The sequence below is a fragment of the Mauremys reevesii genome, linkage group 19 (genome assembly GCF_016161935.1).
Source record: "Mauremys reevesii isolate NIE-2019 linkage group 19, ASM1616193v1, whole genome shotgun sequence".
Lineage (NCBI taxonomy): Eukaryota > Metazoa > Chordata > Testudines > Geoemydidae > Mauremys > Mauremys reevesii.
Window position 1 is genome coordinate 23,934,919 of NC_052641.1, and position 18,748 is coordinate 23,953,666.

General features: G+C 40.2%; 1 protein-coding gene across 7 annotated transcripts in view; it reads right to left on the reverse strand.

The window, feature by feature from the left end:
* NR6A1 (nuclear receptor subfamily 6 group A member 1) overlaps positions 1-9,827 on the reverse strand; it is a 182,088-nt gene extending 172,261 nt beyond the window's left edge. For 2 of the 7 annotated variants that reach the window (XM_039506651.1, XM_039506641.1), the window contains exon 1: positions 9,639-9,827. In XM_039506651.1, coding sequence (XP_039362585.1) covers positions 9,639-9,717 — 79 coding nt within the window. In that variant the 5' untranslated portion in view covers positions 9,718-9,827. The remainder of the gene's footprint in view (positions 1-9,638) is intronic. The other 5 variants (XM_039506642.1, XM_039506640.1, XM_039506644.1 and 2 more) reach the window with 4 other exon arrangements.
* Between the last annotated feature and the right edge of the window lie 8,921 nt (positions 9,828-18,748).

Here is an 18,748-nt window from a genome sequence, read left to right on the forward strand (position 1 = left end):
AGACAGCTGTGGTAAGGGAAAAACTCAAGCTTTATGGCCTAGTGATGATGTACAGAAGAAAAAAGTGCCCTTCCCTTACCCCAGAAAAAGGAAAAGAAAAAATGGTAACAAGCAAAAATAAACTTGGTTCTTCTCTTTATACCTAAAAGAATCTGAACACCAAAGATCCAGGTGATTTTTGGTAATTAGCCTATTCTCAGAAAGTATGTACACAACACACACAAAAAGGTACTATTTTGATGATCTATAAAAGAAACTCAACCTTAATCATGATGCCAGGGACTCTATAAGCAAACTTTGGTTAAGACACTGTTGCCTTTTCACCACACACCAGAGTTTTAGAATGATCTTGTAACTGTTAATCTAATTAACAATGATGTGACATTAGATCAGTTAGCTACTTTCCTGTGGAATGACTTCTACCTAGCAACTATTGTGTAGAATAATCTGTAACTTCTTAACAGAGTAATTGACTTGTATTTAACACCTTATTCTCACTACAAAAATATATTCTCAGAAGTGGTAAACTAACATTTTTCAGTGCAGTCTGCAAGTTGAGTTTTATATTACTTTATTATTTATGAAGTTTGCTTCATTTTCAAACTGTACCCTTTATGTTAACAGGTGTTGTTACAACTGAGAATTCTCACATTTGAAGTACATAATGAGGTTTTCTGTGGCAGGGAACTGAACAGTTTAACACTGGGGCAGAGGAATATTTAATTAAGAAGTGTTGCAGAGCTTTACTGAGAACAAATTTAAATGTGCAACAACAAAAAACAGATTCAACTGTTCTCACTAAAATATGCAGTTAAAAATGAGGAATAGATAATAAGGATCTTACAGTTATTTAGTTACTCAAAAGTCAGACTTCTCCATCCCAAACCTCTGCAATTACCCTTTCTATTGCAAAGACTAAACTGCTTCTGGTATGTGGATGACATGACAAAAAGAGTACAGAGGGTAGCTGGAGTACAGCTTCTGCTAGATGACCCATCTCTTTATCTTTGCTAACAATCTTAGGCCTGAGAATTGCTATTCACGCCACTTGAGAGTCACTTCCAATTTTAACTTGGGAAAGGGAAGCAGGATGGCTAAGCCGTCAGCCAGTAAATCACGATTAATCTAGTAAAGGAAATAATTACCTTTAGTACAACCTGCCTGATTTAGCAAATATAATTAAAAGCTAAATTTACCTATATTTATCAATTTTAAGAGGGGGAACATTCTAAAACTATTAATTTAACATTTTTTACAGATTTACAAAATCTCAACACAGCACCAAAATACAATGGCTTCTGGAGTGCAACACAAAAGCCATTGGAACATCTGACAGCAATACTACACAATTGCTTAAAATAACTACTGAAGAGTATATTATCCAACTAATGCAACAATTCAGGGAGACAGAATCGTATTACTCAAATTGAAATCAACCTGGACCCTGGCATTAGCACTTCCACATTTCTGGAAGTCACCACTGTACTTCTAAGAGATGCAAATGATTGTGGGTTGGTTTAATATTTCAAGGGGAAAATAAGGGTTCACATAATGACTGAATTAGATAAAGTTTACATTTTGGTAACAGAAGGTTTGTTTTAAAATCAAAATTCATGTGTTTCAATTAGGGCTGTCAAGTGATTAAGAAATTAATCCCAATTAAATTGCACTGTTAAACAATCATAGGATGTTTTCTACATTTTAAAATATATTGATTTCAATTACAACACAAAATACGAAGTGTACAATGTTCAGTTTATATTTAATTTTGATTACAAGTATTTGCACTGTAAAAAACAAAAATAGTATTTTTCAGTTCACCTAATACAAGTACTGTAGTGCAATCTCTTTATCATGAAAGTTGAACTTACAAATGCAAGTCCACTCAGTCCTACTTCTTGTTCAGCCAATCGCTCAGACAAATAAGTTTGGTTACATTTGCAGGAGATAATGCTGCCTGCTTCTTGTTCACAAGGTCACCCGGAAGTGAGAACATGCGTTCTCATGGCACTGTTGTAGCCAGCGTTGCAAAATATTTACGTGCCAGATGCGCTAAAGAGTCATATGTCCCTCCATGCTTCAACTACCATTCCAGGGGACATGCGTCCATGCTGATGATGGGTTCTGCTCAACAACAATCCAAAGCAGTGCGGACTGATGCATGCTCATTTTCATTATCCGGGTTAGATGCCACCAGCAGAAGGCTGATCTTTTTTGGTGGTTTGGGTTCTGTAGTTTCTGCATCAGAGTGTTGCTCTCTTAGGACTTCTGAAAGCATGCTCCTACATACCTCATCCTTCTCAGATTTTGGAAGGCACTTCAGATTCTTAAACCTTGGGTCAAGTGCTGTAGCTATCTTTAGAAATCTCACAATCTTTGTGTTTTGTCAAATCTGCCGGGAAAGTGTTCTTAAAATGAACATGTGTTGGGTCATCATCCGAGACTGCTATAACATAAAATATATGGCAGAATGCGGGTTAAAAAAAAAAAGCAAGCAACATACAATTTTCCCCCAAAGAGTTCAGTTACAAATTTAATCAACGCTTTTTTTTTTAAACAAGTGTCATCAGCATGGAAGCACGTCCTCTGGAATGGTGACCGAAGCATGAAGGGGCATACGACTGTTTAGCATATCTGGCACGTAAATATCTTACAATGCTAGCTACAAAAATGCCATGAAAATGCCTGTTCTCACTTTCTGGTGACACTGTAAATAAGAGGGCCTGTAAATGTAAACAAACTTGTCTTAGCGATTGGAGATATACCTATCTCATAAATGTGGAAGAGATCCTGAAAGGTCATCGAGTCCAGCCCCCTGCCTTCAGTAGCAGGACCAAGTACTGATTTTTACCCCAGATCCCTAAGCGGCCCCCTCAAGAATTGAACTCACAACCCTGGGGTTTAGCAGGCCAATGCTCAAACCACTGAGCTATCCCTCCCCCATTGGCTGAACAAGAGGTAGGACTGAGCGGACTTGTAGGCTCTGAAGTTTTACATTGCTTTGTTTTTGAGTGCAGTTATGTAACAAAAAAAAACTAATTTGTAAATTGCACTTTCACAACAAAGACTGCACTACAATACTTGTATGAGGTGAATTGAAAAATACTCGTTTACCATTTTTACAGTGCACATTTTTAATAAAAATATATACTTTGATTTCAATTACAACACAGAACACAATATATATGAAAATGTAGAAGAATGTCCAAAATATTTAATATAGTTAAACTGGTATTCTATTCTTTAACAGTGCGATTAAAACTGTGATTAATCACAATCTTTTTTAACCGCAATTAATTTGAGTTAACTGTGATTAATCGACAGCCCTACTTTCAAATTATTTGATCATCAGTGTACAGAACCTGCAAATTTAGTTATACAAGTAGTCCCAATTCAGTCTGCAGCAAAACCAGCTGAATAAGGTATAATAAGAAGTGAGTTTGCAAGATCAAGCCCTATCAGTAAATTAAGGATTCAGGAACCAAAGCAGGCGTTAAGGGTTATTCTCAGCCCAAGTTTGCACCTAAATCCTTAGCCCTGTAAATGAAAATTATCCTTATAATTTTCAGCAAACAAAATGCTATTCTGTTGCAAATCAGTAATACACAAAAACTGGAATTAGCTCACTACATTTCTTACAGATAAATTAAATCAAGGACACTGCATTACTTTTTTTAAAGTCATTTCATACTACATCAAATGAAGCTACCCATGGACCCAAAAAAAAAAAAAAAAGTGTCCCTATTTGGAAGCTTTCCCTAACTCATACATTTCACAGAATAAGGCTATGCACTGAATGCTTTTAATTTTCTGCAATATTATTCAAGTCAGCCAACTAACTAATTCAAATGTGAAGGAGCAATTTTGTACAACAAAATTAGTAAGCCTGTTACTAAGCACTGTCAATCCCAAATTAAAAAAAAACAAAAAACCATGAACCCCTACCCTCAATCACAAGATTGGCTTAAACAAGAGATTTTTAGAAAATAATAAAGTTTGGGTTCCTGAGCATTTTAGGGGAACTCCAGTCATATATTCACCTTTTCACTGCACCATGAAGGTTACAATTTTTTTTTTTTTAAAAGAAAGTTTAGAGCCTCATGTAGTCACTTAGCTCCAGGAATGGCAGTTTTAAAGAACACAAATATCACAACTTTACTGTAATTCTTGTGAACTCAGGAAACACTGTCACTTGAAACACTAAATGCAAACTCAATGGAACTTAGCAAAAATGTCCACAATTTTAAAAAACCACCCCGATGCTGAGCATTTTTTCAATTTTGGCAATATTACACCTGCCAGCTGATCAATCAACAGTGCATAAGGAATGCCTCACACTAACCTGAATACAATCTCAGACTCTAGGACAAATATATACTACTACTGCCATCTGCGCTTTCTCCTTGAACAGCTTCTGTGATTCAATATAACAGGAGAATTTGTTGTGATTAGGTCCCAAGGGCTGGACAATTCCAGGATATATTTACAAGATATTTTAAAAAATACTCCATGTACACTCTACAAGATAAACTTACCAAGAAAAGTGCACCATACCAACTCATCCTCAGTCTGACATAAGAAAATTGGTTTTTCAGCATGCTTAAGGAGGAAAGGGTCTAAATAGTCAACCTAAGGTGCCCATCTCCCTACAAAATGAATATTGATACAAAGCATTAACTAGAAATGTATCATTTAAGCAACTATCAGTTCACCATTTCTATAGAAATAAATAGTTGAGATTTTCAAAGGTGGCTAAGGGAGTTAGGTGTTCAACTTGCACTGAATTTCAACAGAACTAGGGCATTCCACCTTTTCAAATCCCAACCTAACTTTTTGGAGATTCTGAAATTTAAGCTTATTTCCAAGACAATTCTATGGTCAACAATATATTTTTCAGATCAAGCAAGGGATGAGAGTTATTTATAGAGTGGGGTAAATTAAAGCTTTTGATTTTACCTAACCAGTCAGCGGCACATTTTTCTTTTATAAGGCATCACTGGCAGTCATTTCTTCATTAAAAACCTCTGAAATTCTTTCATTTGAATAACTGAAAATATTAAGATTGAAGACCAACCTGACAGGGTTCCTCCCCCAAAACTAATTTCTCTCCTCAATTAACTTTCCAAAGTGATAACCACTATAGCTTACAGGCTCAAAAGAAGGATCAAAAGGCTAGTTTAATACAGCTGGAGGGAAAGAATGCACTTTGGCTCACCAGCAACCATCTGATGAAACCCTGAGCCAGTCTTTTATGTAAATGCCTGTTAATTAGAATTACCAGATTACACTGCTAAAGGCTTTATTTAAATAATCAGTTTATCAACAGGATAAACTCTGTTCTCATTCTTGGTGAATGCTGTTATAAATGAGTTTCTGGTTTACATCATGACAACAAACACTCACATGGTTAAGGCATTTAATAACAATTCAGAAGTTTACATTGTGCATCCACAAAATGTCATTTTAAGACAATCCATAAATGCATTTTGAAGATTAAGTTACTTCCCTATCATTAAGAAAGCATAACTGAAAGATTTCCCTCATTTTCTCATCACCTTGCAACTTTGGAGCACTTCATAGGATATCAGCAATACAAGGTTTTTCAAACTATACAGTTACAATGTCAGCTATTGCTGACATTGTACCTCTGCTGAATGTACACGGCTACCTTAATTTATTGTTATATTCATTCATAGAAGACACCTAATAATCATTTTCTTGATTACAGTATTTAAAAAATCAGGAAGTTTAACTTAATTGCTCAGGGAAAATACTTTCCATTTTTATATCCTCAAATCAAATTATATGAGTTAAATATTGTCTAATGACTAGTAATAGCTTACATATTTCTCATACCATTCCCAGCTTTCACGCCAATGTTCTGTTATTGGGTCTGCTTTCTCAAAAAGAGAACCACCCACATTCAACAAGCAAATCTGATCTGTTTAAAACAACATAGTAACTTTTGTTTATTCAGAGACATTGAAGATAGCATTGCCACTGTACAACTCACCAGCTTCATTTTTTTAAAACTTCAAAGAAAAGTTGTAGAGTAAGTAAATTAAGATCTTACTACACCTCAACAAATTTGTCTTTGTTTATTGAATGCTTTCTCTCAGATGAAAAATAGTCAATAGCTGAGAAGTTGCAGAAAAAATGTGTTGGTGTATATGTAATGAAGTTTCCAGGAAAGCTATAGAACTAAAAAATAAATTGTCATTGAAAATCCTGCACACACACATTCACTAGTCTCCTTTCTTCCCATGCTAAGCTTCATTCAAATAAGAAGTTTGTCAACAAATTCCTTTGTTTTATTCAAAATTTGACACTTTTCTAATATATAAATACATCTGTTTTAGAACTATAATCAAGAAGTAAAGGTCTTTAGAGATCTTATTCACCCTACAACAGATAACGGTCAGAAATAATTTTAAAACAGTTTTAAAATCAATTTCAGCTAGCAGATTTTATCATTAATACAGGCAGGGCATAATGGTTTTCACAAACTGTTTTAATTATATTATACATTGCCCCTGTGATGACAAACAATGCTAGTTGAAATCACTTTTTAAAAATGGTTTTTAGAAGTGAATTTTCAACAGCCTTTTTTCCATTAGTTCAGAAGGAATGCATGCCACAATATAATGCCCTAAACCAATTTTCTAAAATCAATTGTAATCATAAAGGTACTTGGTCAAAGCCCTGTATGACTGTTAAGTTCTCTTATATAGTTCATGTTCTGGCATTTAAACAAGTTGTGAAGATAAATGAATTTTACCTATGTTTCTCTACTCAGTTTTACAATGGCAAGAACATGTTCTCTAAAGGGTAAAGAAAAAAAATCACCATTTGTCTTAAGTTTTGAAATATGCAAAATACTCTTTAAAGAGTTGTAACTTTAATTGCTTAACTGAAGTTATACAACTGCACATCCATATGCTAACAAGGCTTTACTCATGAAAAATGTTAATTAAATGATGCAAGTTTTTATAGGTTACCACAGTAACAAACTACATAAAGAGCTTATTTCTCTAAACATGCTAAAGCCACCAATAATGCAATCCTATTTAAAATATTCTTAGTATTTCACCCAGTATGAAATTGGAAACTGTAAATTTCTTGATTCCATTTTTATAGAAAATGCAATTAAAACAATCAAAATATTGTACCTCAAGGAATTAATCAAGCTAATGATATCAATCTTTATTAGGAAATAAAATATTCAGATTCTCAATATTTTCAATATTGTTTGATTTTTTTCAGTTTACAAAGTGACAAGTCAATAATCGCCGCCGCCTCCCACTCCTGCTGTAGGAATTTAGAAAGACTGAAGGTTAAGCAATGTCTCAATACTATGCCAGCATTTCACATTTTATTAAAAGAAAAAAAGTAATAGATTCTTATATCATCCATTCAAAACACTTCTAATATGGTAAGCTCACTAGCTGTGGCTGCAGTTAAGAAGACTACTACACTTAAATAAGCAATTCTGATCCTTAAATAAAACAATTAACCTTGTTTATTACAGACTACTAAAATAGTTTATTCAAAATGTGCATTGCTTAAGGGCAAAACTTTGTTCACGGGAAAAACATTTTTGAATACTGTTGTCTATTGCTGTATGTGTGCATCATCAGTAGCACATTTCCCAAAACAGAATAATAAAGTTAAGTCTAATTTAGAGAAGTGGCAAAGTATTAAAGGTGTAATATATATTTGACACAATCCAGTATTTCCTTAAGAGGAAGATTTGTTTTTAGCAGCTTTAAGAAGGGGTACTCTATTTAAAATCCCACTGAATTGTTTTTAAAACTTACTGTTACAAATAACACCTACATTACTATTACAAAAATCAGAGAAAATGGTTTATTTTTTAAATTATTTTCTTTATGCATTTTACTGCAACGTGTGTCTGGTTAGTATCAACTGTTTCCTCTGTATAGTCAGTTTCTCTTATTTGTGTGGGTCCTTCACAGACACTGGGAAGATATACTTTCTTAAAAAAAAAATTGATTGCAAACCACAAAAATTGGTAGGGGAATTCACATGCAGGTTTGGTACCTGCTACTTTTAGCTATTTTTTTTAAACTGAACCGATTTCAAGTTGAAGTAGTTAGAAAATATTCTAACAAGTCTTTCCTCAAAAAAATGAACATTGGAAATTGAACAATGTCCAAAACTGTGCCTTTGAAAAATCAAAAGATGAACAGCACAGCCAGGAAGAAAAAGCATCTAACATGATCAAAGAACAATCCCGTGCAGCCTAGAAATTCAGAAATGTCAAAGGAGAAAATTTTGAACCGGACCAGCTACAGCTTATATAGAGGTAAAGTAGAACAGAACATACACCAAAAAAACACAACACTATTTTTTCCCTTTAAGAGGGATAAAAACCAATCAGAGAGCTTTGCCCAAAGTGAAATTGTGAAACATTTCAGGGTTTATAAATGTGTTTCCTCTTTTGCATTTTTAGCAAATATACAGTATACTCCTACCCCTTCAGTATGGTTTAGAAACAGCTGCATAAAACCAACTGCTTTATTTTTGGAGGGAATTAATATCTAGACATTCTTCTTCATCAGAGAAGAAAGTCAGTAAACTTCACCCACATTTCTACAAGTCACATTCTCTTTACCTCAAGCACTTACAATGTTCTATGAACTTTACTGATTTGAGTTACCTAACCAAGTTATTATCTTTTAAAAGGTCACCGAGATTAGTATCTCTTGTTAAACTCCAGTTTGAGTTGTATTACAACCTGACAGTGATAATAGACTTCTATATAAAAGGAAACTTGTTGCAAAATAAGCCACAAGGAATTTTACCGTGCAAGAATTGAGCACACGTGCAGAAAGAGCCCATGATTTTTGCATTTGTTACTACAGGTTTCTTTGTCAAGTTTCACATAACAATATAAGGTTGCATTTGTATAGAGTTTATTGATTCACGGTTTAACAAGAGGGAACACCACTGAACTCTACAGTTATAAAATATTCAAATACTATTTACACATGAGATTGATCACTTGACATCTCAAGCTGGTTCTGGCCAGGGGAGGAAGTAGCAGAAGGAAGCATTCAAAGAGAACTGGGAATGTGGTTAGGAGTCAAAAATCACCATTATTGGTGTTCTTTAAAACCCAGCGCTGAATGACGGGTACAAAGGCATAGGAAGCGAGCGTAACTGACATAAGAAGCCAGGCTCTGCGGGCGGCGCCTGGCCCCCGCTCCCCTGAATACCTGGGAAACAAAGTCCCGGGAGCTGGGGAGCCCCCCAAGCCCTTCAACCCCCCCACCCCCGCGCTTCGCCCCGCAGCGCCCCCGCTACAGCTTCCCAGGCAGAGGCGGGGCGGGGGGGGGGGCTGCTCCGCCCTGCCCAAGCGCCCCGCGGCAGAGCCGCGCCGGGCGGACACAGCCCGGGCCGCCCCCAAGTTCAAAAGTTCAACCCCGCCCCCAACAAAGGCCGCGGAGTCATGACCCTCCCGCGCGGGTCCCGGCCCGAGCTCGCCCCGCGGGACCCGCCTGGCGCCCGTCCCGCCGGGGTGGGGCTCCGCTCGCAGCCTGCCCGCCCCACCCCGTGCCGGGCCCCGCGGAGCGGCGGCCCCGGGACCCCGGCAGGGGGGTCTCGGCGACACCTACCGTTGCGGGGCGACCCCTTGCCCCCGGCGGCGGCGGCGCCGCGCGGCTCCGGGTGCTCCCCGGGCTGCTCCAGCTCCATGGCGGAGGCCGGGGTCTCAGGGGCCCCGGCGGCCGCGCTCCCCCATCGCTCCCTCCGGGGCGCTCCTGTCAGCCAGCCCGGCAGCCGCAGGCAGCGCTGACTGGGAGCCCGGCGGCGGAGCCCCGCCCCCAGCACGCACAGCCACGCTGCCCCCGGGCATGCCGGGAAATGTAGTCCCCAGGCGTGGCGGGGAGGCACCACCTGGGATCTGGGGCCGGGGGGAAGAGAAGACCCCACTGCCCCCCAAACCTGCTTATGCGCCAGCCAAGCACGGGCCATGACTGGGCATAAGGGGAACGCTGTATCCCAAAGGGCGGTAGGGCCACCCTATGGGGGACACCAACAAGCCTCTTTTGTGGTTGTGAGCCTCAGGGACCCCCCCACGCTTGTAACGCAATGGATTGTTCCAGGATGCCCCTCCTCAAGGGCAGAACCTGGGGACCCACGTGCCCATAGGCACAGCTAATAGATCATCAGAGGGGTAGCCCTGTTAGTCTGGGTCTGTAAAAGCAGCAAAGAATCCTGTGGCACCTTATAGACTAACAGACGTTTTGCAGCATGAGCTTTCGTGGGTGAATACCTACTTCTTCGGATGCAAGAAGAATCCGAAGAAGTGGGTATTCACCCACGAAAGCTCATGCTGCAAAACGTCTGTTAGTCTATAAGGTGCCACAGGATTCTTTGCTGCTCTAATAGATCATGAATATGCAATAGAGTTTATGAATATGCACAACCAGCTGGTGACTGTGCAATGGGGCTGATGCCCAGAGTCACCTTCACTGGGCATTTAACACGTCTACAGAGTGTTTTATTGCTGCATTATCCAGTCTTGGCCCATACATAAAAAGTTGTTACAAGGAGGAGGGAGAAAAGTTGTGCTCTTTAACCTCGGTGGGTCGGACAAGAAGCAATGGGCTTAAATTGCAGCAAGGGCAGTTTGGGTTGGACATGAGGAAAAACTTCCTAACTGTCAAAGTGGTTAAGCACTGGAATAAATTGCTTAGGGAGGTTGTGGAATCATTGGAGATTTTTAAGAGCATGTTAGACAAACACCTGTCAGGGATGGTCTTGGCAATGCTTAGTCTTGCCAGGCGTGCAGGGGACTGAACTAGAGACCTTTCAAGATCCTTTCCAGTCCTACAATTCTATGATACTGTGTTAGTTTTGGTGGGAGGCAGGCACAAGAAGTGAGAGGCCAGGGTCTCTCTCCCATCGTCGTCCTGAGAGTTGCCGGAGGGAATTTTGTGAATTAACTAAATACATTCTTCTTTGGCTTTGTGTTAATCCCGTGGAGTGGGGTCCCCTCTGAGTCCTCTCCCTCCAAAGGACTTCTCTGTTCAATGCCATGTCCTCCTTTACACCACATGCTAATGTCTTCCTTTTTGACATCCCACCACTTCTTCTTGGCTCGCTCTCTCTCTTTTTCCTTCACTCTTAATCTGTTGAACTCTCTGACTGGCGCAGTTGTCGGGACTGCATTTTATGTGACCAAACCATCTGAGCCTGCACTCCCTCATTTTCTTTCTTATGGGTGTTACTTTGAGCATATCTCTCTTGTACGTATCCCTTATGTGTTCTTTCTTGCTTATACCACTCATCCATCTCCACATTCTCATTTCTGTGAAATAGATCATTTGTTCATGTTTCTTCTTTGTTGCCCAACATACAGTGCCACACATTAAAATTAGATAATCACTATTTTATAGCCTTTTCCTGGTAATCTTCCTGTCACATACTGCACCACCTATCTCTCGCCATTTCAGCCAGGTATTTATCCTAGCTCTAATTTTGTTCTCCATTTCCACCTTTTCCTGGACTCTGGAACTCAGAAACTTGACACTTTGTATTGTTGGTACCGTCTGCCCAGCTAGATTCAAGGCTAAGTCTTCAGAGTTCCCATTATTGAAATTGCATTCCACAAACATTGCTTTTCCTCTGCTCATTTTGAACCCATGTCCCTTCAGCACATCTCTCCCCTTATCAAGATATTCTTCTAGACTATCTTTCTCCCCAGTGCATGGAATGGTAGCATATGCAAACAGCAGGCCCAAGGTGCCTCCTTCTGTATCTTCCTTAGGAGGGTATCCAAGATAAAGATAAACAAGAAAGGGCTCAGTAGTGATCTCTGATGGACTCCCACCTCTACTGACAGTTTGTGTTTCGCCACTAGAAGTTCTGACTGTTGACATTGCACCTTGAGCAAGCCACACACAAATCTACGGTACCATTTTCTCCCCTGTAAACCGCCAGATGACTTCTCTTGGAACTCCATCAGGGCTTTTTCCAGATCAGTGAACACCATGTGACTATTCTTTCCTTTTTTCTCTACATTTGTCCACTAGCTGCCTCAGTGCATCTATTGTCAACCTTCCTGGCATGTTTTACATTGCAGTTCACATGTTCTCAGCCCGGCAGCTCAAGGATACACTCAGATTAATCTGCTCTATTACCTCTTTGCTGACGCTTTCATTGAGGAATCAGAAACCCCTCTACTATTCCTACTGGCAACTTCCGCTAGTAACTAACTGTATGTGTAGAGTGATCCATTAGGGAGTGTGTGCTGATGGGTATAGATTGCTGTCTTGATACATGTCTAAACCTGAGAAATCACAGTCAGACGAAAGAATGCATGGCAGGTTTTTTTGCGGGGGGGGAGGAGGTGATGGTAAAAGAGAGAGAAGACTGTCACATGGACTCAAAATTAGCTGAAACAACATACATCTCACAATCTATTTTAGATTGTTACATAACACCTATCACCATAGTACAAAATTAAGTAGTACAAAAACCCAGAAGGGTAATGATGAATAGCAATGTATGCAGATGGGATATGTGTACAATGCGATACCACCACATAGATTTATGTTAAACTTAATCTTAATTAAAATATTCCTTAATGATCTAGGAGAGGAGAGTAAATAGCATGGTAGCTCAATTTGCTTAGGATAATAAGCATGAAGGGTTCTGAACCGTGGTGAGACAGAGAACTATAAAAAGGCAAAGTCAGAAATATGGGCAGGAAATAAATTGAGGAATGACACTAATACACTCAGGGACAAACCACCCCAAACCAGACAGCCAATAGCGGAGGGAAATACTTGGAAAACATCGTACAAATATTACACATAAGTTAAAATTTTGGTTTAAATGGGATTACTCACATTCCTAAAATTAAGAATGTGCATAAGTATTTGCAGGATGGGGGCCTAACAGTAAAAGACTTGCAAGGCCTTATGGTGGTTAGAAAAGTCATTTGCATCACAGCACACACCAGGGAAGTCAGAGTCTATTTCTACAAGGCATTAGTGAGGCCAGGGCTAGATTTAGGGACAGGAGACCCAGCTGACCACCTGGAGTACCCAGCTTGAGGGGGCACTGGGCTCAGGGCATTGTTTTGTTGTCAGCAACAAAAGAGAAAATAGAATGTTTGAAGTAAAATGTTTTAGGTATTCTGTAGGTGGATGGATTTTTCACTAACCTCCTAGAATGTTCTGGATCTTTGTAGAATCTCGTGGAACTTTCCAGACTTTCTGAGAACTACCTTTTCCTTGAACCTCCCCTAGAATGTTGTCCGCCATGCCCTTGTGGGTAAATATGGGGTGGGGCATCACCAGTCAGCCAGTGAGATATAAAAACAAATGCAAGTGAATGAGAGCCCAGCTGCAATAGTGTGAACTTTGTTTTATTGTGTAATTGTGAAAGTGTACTTGTGTTTTAAGACTTGAAGAGTGTAAGTAGCGACTAATAAAGGATATATTTAATGAGATGCCATAGATATCTATCAAACCCCAAACAATATAAAAGAAATACTGTTTTACTTCTTTTGCTATGATTAACACATAATGTTTGATGACTTTCCAAGACTGCGGAACAAAGATTTTGCTCTCCCTAATACTGTTTGTTTTCCCTCATAGAAAATAAAAGATGCCCCCAAAGAAGCCTTCAGGAGCTCAGTATAAGAAGCACTATTAATACTGGTCAATTTCTTGATGTTAGTACATTTCAGTTATTCTTAAAATTAAAAAGCTTCTATAAGCTTAGAGGAAACAGTTTTTTATTTGCTTATATATGACATGAATAAATACGGATTTACAGTTCCTAGCAGGAAAATTTATAGTCTTATATGACAGGGATAAATCACGCATGCAAGTTGTGCATCAAAGTTGTGAAATGGGCTACAAATGCAATAAAAATGAAAGTATTCAAACATTTAACAAATGGGAGGGCACCAAAGACACTCCTCACATGGTCTAGGGCCGGCCCTGAGTGAGGCTGAAGATAAATAAGTTATTCACTGATGGGCACTTTAATACCAGCAACTGGACAGAACTCAGAAGAAGGAGAACAAATGATTAAAGGGGTGAGGGAGTGACTGATAGGAAATATTAAAAGGAACAAATATGCATAACTTTGCAAACAATGAATAAGGTGGGGCTGGAGTAGCAAATAACTACAGAACACTGTCCATTCAATACCAGGACCAATTTCTTAACAGCAAGATTTACTAGGCTGTGGAGTGGTTTTCCAAAGGGAGTGGTGGATGCCCCACTGCTCAGTGATTAAATACTGGACTGGATAACATACAGTAGGGAACAATCCTACAGTGGTTGAAGGGGATTAGATAGATGACCTTAATATCTTTTTATTCCTTATGTATGCAGTTCTGCCATTTGATTTGTCTGTTCTTTGACTGTTCTGCACAAAAGCCACTAGATGGCACACTCCCAACTGGAACTGAACCGATTTGGTATTGTCAGACCCAAAACACTGTAAACGCTGGTAGGACTAGAGAAGCAAATAAAGAGCTGAAGCGCTCCCTTCCTTAGGCACAAGATCCTCCAGAGTCCACTGTCACTTGCAGTTCTTCCACTAGAGACCATAGGATCCTGACCCAGTACAACAGCTCTTGACTTCTGAAAGTGGCCAGCGCCAGACATTTCAGAGGGAGTGAGCAGAACAGGGCAATTTCTAGTGATCCATCCCCTGTCAGTGAGTCCCAGCTCCTAATCGCCATTGATGGACCTATTCTCCATGAACTTACCTAATTCCTTTTTGAGCCCAGTTATACTTGTGGCCTTCACAACATCGCCTGGATGTTACCTCCACTGGGTATTAAATTACCAGGTGCCCCCATTGCTGATCAGGTGTCCTTTGCTTCTCTGAGAAGGGGATTGCTCATCCCATTCCTTGAAGAGGTCTCCTAAATAAATACATAAACAAATCTTACATTTGTAAAGCACTTTTCATCCCAAAGGATTTCACACGCTACATAAGGCAGGAATCACTTCACCCACTACTGAAATGCATCCATTTCTGGTGTGGAACACTACATCTGTTTTTAAAAGTCGCAAAGCAATGCTACGAGGAGATAAATCCTTCAGCAGGGAAGAAGGGGAAGGGTCCCTGGGAAGCCCTGAAGTGTGACAAGAGTTTTATTTTTCTGCAAAATAATGTAAGAAAAAAAATCCTTCCCAAATGCACTTGATTGTAAAAAGCAGGCGGGGGTCCTTTCTTGCACTCAGCACTTCATGTTCTATTGTGCTATGAAATCTGGTGGAAATTCTGTTTTTGCTTTTATAACCAATACATGGAGAACTCATTCTCTGATGGTATTTTCTTGGCTAAAATGTAAAGCAAGCTGAAATGAACAGGGACAGCTGCAGCCAGCCTCCAAGAACCCAGACAATAAATTGTTAAATTAGAACAGGGCCCACTGGTGATTTTAGTTAATGTTTCCAAAATAGCTACTTCCCAAAGCAAGCCACTTAAAATACAATAAAATCAAACAACTTTGTGTTAGTATTGCATGTGAAGGTCTCAAATGGCATTTAGAGATTTAAAAAATCAGTGACTTCTCTCGTCTACATTTTAGCCACACACATTTTTAATAGTAAAATGTATACTTCTAATTGCCAAGTGAAGCATGTGTGACAAATGTGTCCCTTCCCATTCTAGGAAGCAGATGGATTGGCTGCACTTGGTTAAAATGTTTGGTTCATAATAAAACATCAATGTCTTCTCTGGAGGTCAGACTAGAAGAAGGTGCAGCAAAATGCATAAGGAAGCCTCATTTTAATTTCAACTTGATTTTTACCATCATATCTCCAACCTCCCAATTACACATTTGAAAAGGCAGAACCAGTGGTTTCTTAGTTAAACCCACATACCATTCTGGAACAGGAAAAACTTATAAGCAACGTTACTGTAGATGGTCAAAAAATGGGAGGTTTTGCAAAATAAATGGGATTTCTTGTTTAAATCTGCAGGTTTCAAAAAGAAGTGCTTTGTCACTCATTCAAAATGTGTATTGAAAATCTGCAGTTTCAAAAATGGCTTTTTGTTTTTCCAATTTCCCCTTCTTCCCTTTTTTCATTTTCTATTTTGCCCTGGAAGAAGGGAGAGAGGATGGGGGGGGATTAAAATATTTTTCATTTGGGGGTTTCATTGAAAACGAGAACATTTTTAATTTGCCTCCCCCCCAAAAAATTCCAGTTTTGAAAAATGGTCAGTTTTCTAACCCCTACTCTCCAAAAAATATCAAAAATTGTTGGTCAGACCAAAAAATTACAAGACGAAGCATAAATAAGTGAAGGAGTCACTAGATGGCAGTCTAAATCTTTTAGAATATTCATTTCCTGATTTTACCTAAAACCACAAGTTACTTGTCATGAGCAATGTTGACTATAATTTAATTAAAGAACCATTTGCTCCCTCTACCATGTCATTAATGAGGATGTTAATAAAACTAGACCTATTGCCAATCATTACAGCACCCTGTGGATGAAGTGGTAGATACATGCAAAGTATTATCAGTCTATTCTTCTTCTTCTACACATTGCTGTTTAGCACTACCAAGGCTGGTTGTCCGCAGTGAGAAAAAATTCAAAATCATGGCAAAAATGCAAAAGTCCCAATATTAGCTAAACAAAGAAGCATGGCACAATATATTGCAATAAATACTAAGTTGTCTGTCATGAAAAAAAAATAAATTGCCTAAAATCATCCAGTACCAGTCAATTGATAGTTTAAGGCCCCAGTTCAGCATGGTACTTAAACAGGTGTCTCGGGTTTGTCTACGCTACCCCCCAGATCAGCGGGCAGTGATCAATCCAGTGGTGGTCCATTTATCACGTCTAGTCTAGCGCTCTCCCATTGACTCTGGTACTCCACCAGAATGAGGAGCGCAAGCGCAGTCAACGGGAGAGCGTCAGCTGTCGACTTACTGCAGAGAAGACACAGCGGTAAGTAGATCTATGTACGTCGACTTCAGCGACGCTATTCACTTGGAGCATATGTGTAGTCAGGGTTGAAGTTAGGCACCTGCGTTAAGTACCTGACTGAATCAGGGACATAAACTATTTTTAAAAATACCTGAAGTTGCAAAAAGCCACATTTGTGACAATTCCTGGCAGAGCCTTGTTCAGAAATAGGCCTGCTGGTGTGAAAAAGCCCATAGCTATATGGCTGTGACATACACTCAGCCAATGGCAAGAATCTACAAAAGCTGCACTGAAACCATGGGTCCAGATGCAAGGTTGGACCTCAGTCACCCTTTGTTTCTTGTCCTTGAGTCAGTTTTCCTTCCATGTGACAGCGCTCAGCTGGATCACTGCCGAACCACTACATGCAGTTCTCAGACAAAATTGTACCACTGCCTTTTTATACCTGGGAGATAATATCCACTACAGTCCCATGAACAGCTGATTTCATAATTCTGTAATCAAGTTGCTCTGGCCTGATGAGTTCATCCCAGCCACCTCTGGCTCCATTAGCATCTAGCTAGTTACGGATGGTTCCTCTTAATCCTTGCTCCATAGAAGTGAAATTATATTTACATCAGTGACCATTGCCAGAGATTCTTCTTATAAGACTGGTGCCCTACTGCCTCTCTCCCATGCTCAGGTTGGTCTTCCACTTCCTAGCTGATGTTCTGTGTGGCTTTCCGCATACAGTTGCTACAAATGTCATTTTCTTCACTGCATGTGAGACTGCCCTGTTAGTAATAACATCTGGCTTGAAATGCAACATGTCTATTAGGGGACGATGGGAACACCACAGCAATGCATCCCTCTCCCTGCTTGGCACCAGGAATGGGGACAGGGACATGCGGAGGACCAAGGGAGAGTCAACAGAACAGCTTTCCCTAACTGATGAAAAATTGAGACTTATCCTCTGCATCTCCGGCCACATCCCCTGTTGGCAAAAGACCTGGTTAGTCTCTAACCCTAATATACACACTAACAATCACGCCAGCAATGGGGTGTGGCTCATGTATAGGGCTTACCTGGGGTACCAAGCTCAAACCCAAAGCCCTTCCCACTAGGACCATCCCTGGGGCACGACATTTCTATTGGAGCTATACAGGAAAGGTTCAATGCAGAAAACTTTCCTAGCAAGAACATTTCCACCCAGAGGTTCTTGCTCCTGCAGACTTTACAAGCTCCCCAGGAGAAAGGCTCCTTCCTGCAGGCCTAGTACGCTCCATAGGGAGCCAACAGCATTTTAATGACATCAGAGTTTGGGGCAGGAAAATCGCAGTCAAGGTTGGGAAGCCATCCTATTACGAGCCTGCCCCCTCACGAATTATCCCTCTGGCTTGGGTGGTCAAAAGCCTGTTCACCTAGTCCGACAGACACACAGGCAGCCAATGTAGCAGGCGTAGAACCACCCACTGCCTCAGCTCTTATTCCTGGAATCAAAAGTGACACCAGCATTGGCCCCATGGAGGTAGCAGCAGGGCACAGTCCTCTGGGCATTGCCACTTGGGAGATGCCTTTGGAAGCAGCTTTGCTGGTTGAATGCCCTGCTCCATAGGGAGGCTCTCTCGAAACTTGCTTGGCTGTGGGGATTCCCCAGCATAACCTCCCATGCAGAGACCCCCTACCCTACCCTCCAGCAGAGCTCTGGGCAGACTGGGCCTCCATTCGGGCCACTGCACACAGAGGTTCTCAGCTTGGGGGCTTCTCGGTCGAGAGAAGCAGCAGGAAGGATATAGCCGCTGGGCCTGGGGGCGATCCTGTACTGTCCTGTG